General features: G+C 43.1%; 1 protein-coding gene across 1 annotated transcript; it reads right to left on the bottom strand.

The window, feature by feature from the left end:
* Positions 1 to 475: 475 nt before the first annotated feature.
* MGP (matrix Gla protein) lies at positions 476 to 11,169 on the bottom strand. The gene is made up of 5 exons (XM_028747381.2): positions 11,050 to 11,169; positions 6,156 to 6,297; positions 4,253 to 4,288; positions 1,436 to 1,517; positions 476 to 855 (listed from the first exon to the last, which is right to left on the bottom strand). The coding sequence occupies exons 2-5, from the start codon at positions 6,214 to 6,216 to the stop codon at positions 717 to 719; spliced, it is 318 nt and encodes a 105-aa protein (XP_028603214.1). The 5' UTR covers positions 6,217 to 6,297; positions 11,050 to 11,169; the 3' UTR covers positions 476 to 716.
* Between the last annotated feature and the right edge of the window lie 1,154 nt (positions 11,170 to 12,323).

Genomic DNA, 12,323 nt, shown 5'->3' with positions numbered 1-12,323 from the left:
GATGCCACGCATGTGTCGTACGTAGCGGCGCAACGCATGCGCAGCCGGCGCTTTCCCCTGCCCCAGGTGTCGGTTAGCCTTCGTTCGCCCCTGTGTGTTATATCAATGCACATGTATACAAAAAAATTGCCCTTCATAGCATACGTACTACAACTGCTGTGCAGTACCACTGTTCCACCATGTGCTCAGTGAACACACTTTGGTGAAGGTGTGAATATGCCCAAATCTGATTCAAACATTTCTGTAGCTACTTGCACCATTCAATCTGCTTTAGCCCATTGCCAAATCAGCCATCCAGGACAGGCTATTATTGTGTGAAAGAACAATTTTACTGCCATTCCTAGAGTCCATCCAACAAAACAAAACAAAAGTATCTGTTAGGTTTTTTTTAAAACAGCTAAGCAAGTGAGTACAATTATAGACGCCAGTTTCTTGGCATGGGAGTGACCCAAAGAAAACTCTTGAGTTTCGAACAAACAGTATCAAACCAGAAGTTTATTTCATAATAAACACCCACATCCTTCTTTGCCCAACCACCACTACGTCAGCATTGTGCTAATTTAACACAGAATCTAGAAATCATTAGCTACAGAAGAATGAAGCAGCAGGTGGGATAACATACAGTTAACAAGCAACAATACATTTTGGAGATGTCACTCTTTGTAGATACAGGAAACCCAGGCTCCAGGCACTGGGAACGGCGATTCTTGATGTTCTTATTTGCCACGTCTGTGCCCAAAGAAGCGCCTGTAGGCAGAGGCATAGCCATAGCGCATGGCGTAACGCTCACAGGGATTGTAATCTTCGCAAATCTCCCGCTGCTGTTCCTGGGGGGTCTTGTTGCGCTCTCTGATCCTGCTCACAGTCGCAAGAGGAGAAGATGGGAAGGGGGGTGGAGAGACAAAATATTATTATGACTTGCATCTACTTCCGCTTTTCCAGCTGCATATTTGCAAGGCTTTAAGTGATTTCTAATTCTGTCCACAAGCACGTGCAAAAAACCTCTGCAAAGTCTTGAAAGGGTTTGTCATTTTTTAGAAATATGGCAGCTTTCACACAAATGTCCTCTATGAAAATGTGGGTGACACTGTGCAGAGTCTGACCCTGAGATGAAAACATGTGGGCAGGTGCTGTTTCTATGGCTTAGAAGCGGTGCAGAGTGGAGAGTAGGATACATGCAATAGGATCCTGGGGCAATTATGCAGAGGATCTAGTGGAGATTTTTGATATTATCACAGGGTCCTGGGGGCCATTCCATTAAGGATCTAATAATAGGGATCATGACTTGCCATTAGCAATGTGTCATTTTCGGATTCTCCTAGTTTACCATTTTCCAGTTCAGTTCGTTTTCCAATGGCTTCTCTCTTGCCTAAGAAAAGACATCCTCTCCATTCCCCACTCACTATGAATAACTCTGGACACTAAGAAGACGTACCTTTCCTGCACAACTTGGTTCCTCCTGTTCTCAGGTGGAGTTCTCATGAAGATGTTGGCGTGCCTTCTGTTAATGAAGGGACCTGGTGGGATAGGTATTCATCATTATTATGAGGTTGAACCGAAGGCCAACAGTTCTATACAAAGAAAAGCACTGCTCTCTTCCCGTATCCTCCCAATATCAGTCTTTGTGATGGCCAATACAACCAGCTTGGTCTATACGTTCTTGCCTTTCTGCTGTTAATAGCGACTCATGCCCTCTCACTTCCAGTTTTCAATGGGCACTTTCAGATGGCCAAAAGCCATTTTTGGCTACAGCTAAGCCTTAATGCATGAAGGAGGCTACTGTAAGAGGTGAGACTGATGAGTTTCTCCAAGAACTCTGCAACAAAGGACAGCAGGAGAGAGGGACATTGGTGAAGGTAATGGCAGAGGGCAGGTGAACAAGTAATACTGATGGGCAGGATTGCACACTTTCACCAAATATGCCATCACCATTTCTCCACACCGGTTGAGTCAAAAGCACTGTGCCGGTTGACGACGGAAAGCTCTACAGTGCTGCTGCAATGCAAGCTCTAACCAATTTTACAACAGCACCTTAAGAAATCAGAATCATAAGCAGAAGAAACACAGGACTGCAACAGCCTGGGAGGACCCTGTTCTACATTCTCATGAACAAATTAAAGAAATAATGTTGGTGTTGAAGAGGACAGAGGGAGGCTAGGTAGCTTCCTCTAGTTCTTAGACATAAGCGTATGAATGGCCAAGGAGTGTCACATCCAATTGGTTCCCGCAGTGCTTTCTTTGGGCTAGATTGAATTAGTGCTACATGATTGTGGCTCCATCATCTCCATAGAGACATCACCCCACACTCTAATTGAAATAACTTCTAATATTTTCCCTTGCATAAATATCCTTCTTGCCGCATCACTTTTTCCTTTCTTGGCATTTATATATTTGCCAACACTTGTGTGTGGTTAATCTATCAGTTTTCATTTGGCCAAGATAGGCGCAAGTTAATCGGTTCTGCTTTGCGATTTCAACAACTCAGTGTCTCCAGTATGTGAAATATTTTGTTGTGTGTGTGTTTTTCCCTCCGTGAGTTTCCCAGCTGAATGAAATATTTCTGGTATTTAGGACATTCAGGAAAAATACCCAGCATCAGTAGCCCTCGCCACTACGACCACAGAAATAAAAACAGCCACCATCCTCTCAGCCTAAAACTCTTCTGGCAAGCTCAAAAATCACTCCAGAAGTTTCAGACTACAACTCCCATCATCCCCACCCAGTATGAACAGTTATCAGGGATAGTTGGCATTCTAGTCCGAAAGATCTGAAGGACAGCAAGTGGGGAAAACCTTTCCTAGAGAAGGGAGAAAGATGGGCATATTTAGGGACAACAGTTAAGCTTCATATTGCAGACAGCGCTTAAAGGTGGATCCTGGATCTGAAAGGATTGGAGTCCTATCCTGTTTTATTTTCATCTCAAGAGCTCTTGCAAAATAACTCTGCAACTGCACATCTGCATTTTGCATCCTATTTGTCAAGTGACTCAGTGTCTATCTTTCCTATTTCTCTTTATATTTTCCCTAGTTGTTTTAATTTGACTTAAAAGCCCCATATCTTTGCAATGAATCAACCTCCCCCTTACCTTTATTTCTAATTCATAATTATTTAACAGCCCAAACCTACGTACGTTGACTTAAGTTGCTGGAAGCAAACCTTGCTGTGTTCAGTCCTGGGCAAGAACATATAAACTTGCCACCTAAGGGGTCAGACATGCTCCTGCGAGTGTTTCAGAGGCCTGTGGGCTAGCTGTGCAGGTCTTTTCAGTTCATGGTAGTCCCTTGCTGGTCTACCAAATGGTTAGGTACTGGAACAGGGCTTGCATGAGTTGTGAAATCTGCAGTGTTGACTTTCTGCACTGAGAATGAAGATGTCCCAGGGGGGAATACCCCTTGCCTTGCCCTTCCCCAGAACACAGTTTGCACTCCACATCGGGAACACAGGCTGTCTGCAGTAGTGACTCCCTCTAACAGCAAACCAGCATGATGAGAGCCATATGATTAAAACCAAAATGGGACTGCTAAGAAACAAAGGAGAGATATTTGCATGCTCAGGGGTTTACAAACACACACATCTTACAAAAAAAACACCACTGCCAATAGCCACAGGATGTTAAGCTTCTTTTCCAGCTGAAGGTCCACAGTCTGTAACTATTGAGCATGCTGAGATTTCTCTCTTGGCAAATGAGGAACTGGGGGAGCAGGGAAAGGAGGGGTGGAGTGCCATGACTGGAAGAGTGGCTGGAACTGTGAACAGGAGCACTTCTAGTAAGAAGAAGGATAAACTGCAACATCTAGTTGCAGGTCACACTGGTTATTGTCTGTTCTCATCCTGCCAATCTCAGAATTGCCTCTACGAATTCAGAAAAGGCCTTGCAGAATGCAGGAAAGGTAAAACAGGGTTTGATACTCTTATGTGTCAAAAATTCTGTACCTGTGGAAAACTAGTGTATCAGGGAGGGCAGGTATAGTCTCTCTTTGTCCCTAACTTGCTAGCTGTCAAGATGCAGATGGTTTATTTCATGGTGTAGCAATCAAATGTACCATTACCCTTGACTGGACAGATTGGACAGACTGAAGGCAGGGAAGTAATGGTGGAGCATTCCTTAATTTTTATTCCCTGGATTGAGCAGAGGAAAAATATTTTACAAGGATCTCATAAAGTGGCATGGCAAGAGAATTTGGGTTGTCCACAAAATCCAAAAAGCGAACCTCAAGCATCACAGTAAATAAATCATAATAATGTTTCTTACTTGTAAATTCATGCGATTCAATACTCTCGTGAGACTCTGTGACCGGGAAAAGAAAACAAGGCAGTGTGTAAATTCATTGTTAACAAAACAAAGAAGGATATACATGAAAAAATATAAGAATAGCCTTGCTGGACCAGATCAAAACTGTCTTGTCCCTAATGTTGCCTTCTAACATAGCTTACCAGATGCCCCAAGCCAGTTCACAAGCAAGGCATGATGAGGTCCATAATTCCTTGTTGTTTGTTCACAGTGTCAGAGATACACTTCTACTGGACATGAAGGTTTCATTGTAAGCTACTATGAATTATAGCTAACCAGTGCTTTCTTTCTTTAAAAAAATGTTTAGGGGTTCTCTCATTTTCCTACTCATATTGAAATACTGCCCCTCAATGAGGCCAAACTTAGATTCACAAAATGTTTAGGGGTTTGCGTACCCCTGCATCCCCCCAGAAAAAAGCACTGTAGCTAACAATAGATGTAGCCCCTTAAAGAATGCATTGATTCCTCTGAAAAGCCATTTGTGCTAGAGACAATCATAGCGTCAGATAAAACCAATGCATCAATCAAATGGAGGAATAAGAAATAACGCTATGATCTTTTGGTTATGGCATGGAACTGGAATCAGAAGAATCTTTGAATGTTCTCCATTTCAGTGGTAGACATAGAAGTGCATGTTTTAAGTTTCCTATGGAAATGAGGGGAACATAAAAATGTATAACTGTATAACTTTGGCTGCGTTCCTGAATGCATTTATTTTGCAATTCCTGAATGTATGCACTTACCCTTTCCACTTGCATTTATAAAATGTTGCACTGACTTAGTTCATCATGGTTGAATGCTTAATATTTATTAGATCACGTTGATAAAATATATCATAGTTCTCAGACTAAAAGAATGCTAAGAAAAGTACAAAGCAATGGACACAGATTGTTATTTTGGGGTTAGATAGTAAATCCCACGTAACATAAATCACAGTGGCAAGTATGAAAGGTACCAAAAATCTAACCAAAATTTAGCAGTTTGGAGGAAGCAGACACAACCAAATCATCTTTGATAGGCTGCTCACATTATCACATTCTATCTCAAATCAATCCAGTTCATGTAATTGTGCCACAAGAAGGAGGGAGAAACCAAATATGCATTCAGAGGAAGAATAAACATATAATTATAGGAGGATAAATCCTAACCATTCAAGGGAGCAAGACCTGATTTGGACTCTGCCAGTGAAGCGAACTGACAATCCCAGTGAAGATGCTCACCAATTGTACACTGGATAACTTGCTTCCCAACCTCAGTCAAGATAAGCCACTTGTCTAGGACTTCCCCATCACTCCCATTTGCCCATCCCTGAGGTTTCAAAAGAAGCAGTGGGAATTTCTGGAAGGGACAAGTGTTCTTCTTTAACCCAGTGGGCTACTCTTGAAGAATCGTTCGATTGAAATTCATCAAAATTCATCTTATTGATCTACCCCACAGAGAATCTGGTAGTCCTTTAACACAGTGAATGGGCCACTCTCGTTGAAAAAGTAGTCTGCGCATTTTGAAGACAATTGGAAAATCTGCCCCTAAGATTTTCTAGGCTAGCAGCAGAGGTTTCCATTGTGTGTGCATGTCCCACACATACATTCCCTGGTGGTGGTGGTTAAGATAAAAAGGGGTTGTGAGTGATTGAGAACAGAATGGTTTGTATCAGGCATGAAATAGAAAGAAGAGAGCTCACTTTGGACACTGTAGAGGAACCAGAGGAGACAAGTGTGGAAAGGATGCCAAGGATGTAAATTATGACAGAAGGGTAAGTGGCAAAGAGGGGAAGTGAAAATTCAACCAAAGTGTGTGGCCAGAACATTCAGTTCCTGTGACAAACTATTCTCCCAAATGACTAGCAATAAAAGACATCACCTACCGTAACAGAAAGCTGCCATCATCAGGACGGCCAGAAGCGCAAGGATGATGAGGCTCCGCATGGTTTCTCTCTTTGCCTCTCTCTCTCTGCGACTGTCTTCTTCTCCTGTTTCCACCAAGGACAGCTAAAGCCTCTGGGCAAGCTGCAAAGTTTAGCAGGGGAGTGTTTATTAAAACAGCAACAGCTGGGGAGCCAGAGAGTCAGATGAAGGGGGCTTGAGGAAGGCAGGAGGGACCTACTGGCACTTGCACTCCAGGAGGAGACTGTTATAAAACACCTCTACTCATGGCTTTAAGATCTGCCTCTGGTGGGAGTGGGCAAGCTGCCTTCCCCTCCCTTTCTTCAGAGGGAGGACTCCACAGTTCAAAAGGAGGTGAGCTGTTAACTCTGCATGTTCCAGAAAACGTTGGTCTGTGGAGGAATGGCCCATGAATTGGGCTCCTCCTAAACATATGTGTTTAATTTTATAATTTATCCTCTGATTTTCTTGCCTTTCCCACATTCATTTTGTATACACAGTTCTGGAACTTTGCAGCCCATCATCCCTCCAGGTACATTCACTACGTTTACCACTTTCCCTGGGGCATGTTCATTTAAGAATTCATTTTAGCATTGGCTTCTCTTCTCTAAACTCCATCTGCCTGAGCCAGACCTATTGTTTTGTATTCCACTGTCACCAATTGTCTGATTCCTACATCTCTCCTAAGGGTACCAAATAAGTCCCCCTCAAATCCTGCTTTGAACTTCTGCTTTCTGTGGCCTGGTTCTCAGAGTGGTGGTAAACTTGTTTGTGGCCTAACACACTACCAGGGATGTGTGACTCTATTAATTTCTGTTTCTCATTTTTCTAATCTTAAGATGCTCGGTCCTCTACATTTACACATCAGTTTGTGATTTATTTTTTACCGTCCCTTTGAAAATATGCCAGCATTTTAATGTGATTTTCTCCAAATAGACACAATTTTGTATACAATGTTGCCTAATATAATGCGTTTTGTGTGTGTTATTTTCACTAATATATACATTGATATGCACACTTTACCTCGGTATCTGCATTTTTGCACACATTACTTGGTTGGACAACTGCACTGCAAAATTAAGAGAAGTGCGAATTTTGAAGGACGGCTGCAATGGTTTGTGTACTGTTTTGGAAAGTGCAAATTACATAATTTTGCCTTTCGATGCATATTGAATCCAATTTGTCCCTCATCCCTAGCCAATGCAAGTAAGACTGAATGCTTCTCTACACACACAAAAACGCCTCCACACAGGAAATTCTGAGCCAGAGTGAAAGGTTTCTAACCTGTTCTTCACCATTACCTACATGTTTTCTATGAAGAGATGCTTTTTTAGGTGTGGAGGAGCATTCAGTGATGTAAGGACCCACACTTTTGGCCTGAAATGAAATAGCGAAGCCCAAACACAGGTTGAAAACCTTGGTGAGGTCCAAACTAGATATGACCAAGGCAGTCACATTTGTTCTTAGCATGACTCCCATTCATGCCCCAAATGGCAAGGGATCTACTTAATGTAACAAAAAAAATTATGTGTGAGTGAAGAGAACTGATCTGTCCCCTATTTTACTAAATTGCTGTAGGCACTTTTCTCCCACTGCTAGAAATGAACCAAGTCAGGGTGAGGAGGGCACTTTAAGTGATGGAGTATGGGCAGGAAAAGTGACATGGGGGAGAGTAAGAGAATAAATGTGCTCTTTTCAGATACTCAAGAGGAGTTGTGGTTTTTTTCATTATGCTACCAGATTTTAAGCTAAGCAGCTTGGTTCCATATTGTGCTTTGTTAATGTGGGCCTTCAGGTCTGCTGAGCAGATACCCAGGAAGAAGATGCAAGTTCAATTCTTCAAATTGGTCTCTTGGCCGATTCAGAAACCATCTGGCAAAATCATGGTGTCTGAACTCTTTGGTAGCTTTCCAGAAGACAATGTGCCACCACCACAATAGGCCAGAATGGTAACAAGAGCAGTCTGCACATCAAAAAGGTGAATTTTTAGCATCACATCAACAATTTGTATATCAGTTGCTTTGTTGCAATTCATTAACACCACAGTCCAATGCATGCCTACCTAGAAATACGTATGTATGAAGTATGTATGGCAGGGCTGGCTAGCTGGAGCCCCACTAGATGTTGCCAGACTACAACCTGACCATTGGCCATGCTGGTTAGACAGCCCTGTAGCCAGGATGGAGCAGAAATGCTAGGCATGGAAAACAATATTTCCCCCCCGATGAAGTTCTATCATTACCTTCCCCCCTTCCTTGGATGTACAGTGGTACCTCGGGTTACATACGCTTCAGGTTACAGACTCCGCTAACCCAGAAATAGTACTTTGGGTTAAGAACTTTGCTTCAGGATGAGAACAGAAATCGTGCTCTGGCGGCGCGGTGGCAGCGGGAGGCCCCATTAGCTAAAGTGGTACCTCAGGTTAAGAACAGTTTCAGGTTAAGAACGGACCTCTGGAATGAATTAAGTACTTAACCCGAGGTACCACTGTACTAGAAAGGGAAAGTAGCACAGAATGAAAAGCTCTCTGAATAAACTGAATTGGGATTAAGATCCCAAGTTCCTAGAAATCAAGAACAGAGGAATATTTACTCATCTGTAAACTTAACAATTACCCAAAATGGAATATGTGGTCATACTCAAACCACTTGTAAAACCACATTCAGAATAAAACTAACTGGCTACACGGAGCAGTCACAAGTGCCCAATCAATCCAGATCTGGGCTGTCTGAACAGCTTGCTAGCCCATAAGCTTCTGGAGCCATACAGCCAAACAAGACATTGAACACTTAAGTTTGTTCTGGCTGGTGGGGCACATTTCTCAGCTATTCCTGAGGTTTTATGAACTTTTATTTTTTTACATGTCCTTGATGCGTAAGATTAAGGCAGGGGTAGTGGTCTTGGGAGCAGATAGCAACATGTGCCCCGCTGGAATAAAGGGGGAGAGGTGGCCACTATCCAAGGTGGAAATGTTCTTCCTCCACTGTGCCTTCCTGGATGCCAGTTTCTGGGAATCCCAAGTGGGAAGAGCCCTGTTGCCCTCAGGCCAAGTTTGTGGGCTTCCCATAGGCTTCTGGTTGGCCACTTTGAGAAGAGAATACTGGACGAGATGAACCTTAGCCTGGTCTATCTGAGCTCTTCTCATGTTCTTATAATATGAAACTCCCCAGGAGTAGGCAGGAACTCACACTACTCCCTTTGGCAAAAATACTTTGGAAGTGGAGAATGTCCAAATCATGTTGGAATTGGCAGGGCCAGGAAATAGCTCTCTCCAAACCCATAGCCCTCTTCCAAGTTCTGTGAGCATGTGGAAAGAAACAGAGAAAGCAGAAAGGAAAAGACTGTTTATAAGCACTATCCCCAGATGAATAAAGGACTTCTTTTCCCCAGTATCGGACCTTTCCTTCTCAGTCATCAACCTCATCTTTGTTCAAACACTGCTTCTCTCTGAGATTTGTATTCACTAGGAGGTTGAGCCAGAAATGTAGCCCCTGACATGAATCCATCCCAGTCTCTCATACCAGCTTCCCTTCCACCCCTTGTTCCCCAGCTCCGCCTAGATTTTTTAGTCTCCTTTAAGGATAGTCACTTGCTTGGTAAGGAATTGCTTCTGTCCCACAGAGTTCAGATTTACAGAACGTGGATTTTATGAGGCAACTGCATATCACGGCCCCTCTAGTGTCTGCAGGCCTCAGTGCTGCCAAGAAAAGATGGCTGAGGCAAAGGGAGGGAGAAAGAACAGAAGAAAAATAAGCTTGGGAGAAAGGCTTCAGGTGAGGAGGGGACAAGCTGCAAAGAGACTTCTAACAGTGGTGCGTTGTCACAAAAAGCAGGGCCCAATTCACTTTCTTAACAGCCATTCTCATCTTCAGCCTTTCTCCAAGAGCATGCTGGGAGAAAGGCCGCCACCGTTTCTCTGGCTAACTTTTTCCTCCTTGGTCTCTTTTGATTTGTTACCTCTGTCACCACATTAATTGCCAACATTACCGAAGCGTGGATGGGTTTTTTAAACACCATGTTGATACTATAAACATCTTACCCACAAAATGCCTAACATTTTCCGAGGGCAACTAAGAGCTTGGTAAGGATTTTGTTAACATAATAAAGTTTCAGTGAAAGGCCTGATTTTGATCCATCCAGGTTTTCATCAGCATGTCAATGACCTATGGCTGGCAACTCAGAGAAACACTGACATTTTTCTGGGTGTCATCATGACAACACCTGGAAGAATTTTACTTGTTTATAATCAATATGTTCAGGAAGTTCTTTGCCAGAAACATTGCTGCTTTCAGTTCTGAGCCAGAATTCATGGAAAGTAATGTCAACCATTTTCACCCAAATTACCTGGCTGCAAACAAGCAGCTTCTTCCATCATTGTCGATGACAGGAGAGAATCATTTAGAGAAATGGAACAGCCACCAATATTTTTACACAGCCTGATCTGTAGCCTCTTTCAAAGGGGAAGAAGAGTATTATTGCTCGTGTGCCTGTCCTAAAGTCTCTTTAATTATAAGCAAGTATCATTGAGACTGATCTTGAATTTCCTAATCAGCAAAAGCCCAGATCAGCCCATTTTAAAATCCTACAACCCAAAACAGGTAATCCATACACATTAGCACCCTCAGATCCACTTTTCTTCTCAGATTTTACAATTTTGCAGCATCTTTCTTTTTGTAGGCAAAAACCAGGAGCAAGTATTCACTCAGTAAATGACGATTCTGCATTTGTTGGGCTGTCAAAAAAGTAGCTCTCTGGATCTTTTCGCATTGAACTGGTTCATAGCAGCAAGTCACTGCATCTCTGCCATTTATTTCTTATAATTTTGCATGTGCAAGGCACCCCCATACAGACATTAGTAAGGTCCTCCATACTCACTGTAATGTGCTGCACTTCCTTCTGTAGACAGGACTTGCCTGAAGGTTCTCTTCTCCCAGTGTCCCTGCAGTCTTCACTGGCAAAGAAGGGGACCTTTTTATCTGTGATAAGTGACCCCTCCCTCCCAAAGCCCTCCCTCTCCCTATGCATCCTCCTCCAGTCTGGCACCTCTTTTCTAAACATTGCCTTCCCTCACTCAGGAAATCAGAAACCTCAGGAAATTGAACCAGGAGAGTGTATGAACACGGACGTCAGTGGCGAACGGGGTCAAAGCCACATCTTGGGGGCAGAGTGTCTGTGCCTAAGCCATTAACCACTAAGGGCCTTGAATGGAGGCCTTGAAAGGCAGTAGGAGTTTTGAATGGGGGCTCTTTGATGGCCAGATCTCCTCTGTCCTCATTCCCTCCTCCAGCAATCGCCGTGCGCTGTACCACAAGCACTCTCAGACAAGAGCACACTTGCAAAGTCTTGTGGATAAATACAGAAGCCCTCGAAACCCTTACCATTTCGTTTGCATTCCTTAGTGGGAGAGGAAAGTAGGAGTGAAAAGTACTTGGGCTTTTCTGTTCGTATTCTCTTCTCTCCCCCACCCCCATCCCCCCAGCCAAAAAAGAAAGAGAGAGAGAGAGATGTTGAGGATTAAGAGAACACAGAACGAAGTATTTGAACTGAGTGGGAGTTTGGCACTCAAAGGAACCAAATTCTAAATCAGTTGCAGCAGGTGAATGAATGTTTAAAGAAATCCACTGTGCATGTAATGACAAAAGAAGCAACCCATTACATGTATGGCACACGTATGGCCATTGCAGCAATTCCGCTTGCCATCAAAATATCATTTTGTGTGTGTGTGTGTGAGAGAGAGAGAGTTAAAATCCCCATGCTTGGAGGAGAGACCACCTGGTTCAACAGAGTGTAAGCATAGCTAGGTCTTATTTTTCATCCAACAGAGTTCGTATTAACACCACATGACAGCTCCCTTCAGTGTGTTTGTTCAATATAACAAATATTTAACCACTTGAGCCCATCAAAGTTTTAGCGCTACAAAGTTTCCTTTCAGAGGACGAAAATCCAGACAGCAATTTTGCACACTCCTGAGTGGGTGCAACTGGGCACACACATTAGCAGCGGCCCGATCAAAGACTGGTACCTATCCCAATGGGATGCTCACTGCAGTCAGTGGTGGATTTTTTTAAAAAAAAGTCCTCCTGAAACACCACCAGCGTTTTAGTGCGGATTTCTCTCAATACATATTTGTATGCAATTTTGCCTAATTA

Source organism: Podarcis muralis, chromosome 10, assembly GCF_964188315.1.
Source record: "Podarcis muralis chromosome 10, rPodMur119.hap1.1, whole genome shotgun sequence".
Classification (NCBI taxonomy): Eukaryota; Metazoa; Chordata; class Lepidosauria; order Squamata; family Lacertidae; genus Podarcis; species Podarcis muralis.
The sequence above is the reverse complement of the archived record's forward strand: the minus strand, read 5'-3'. Positions and strand labels throughout refer to the sequence as shown.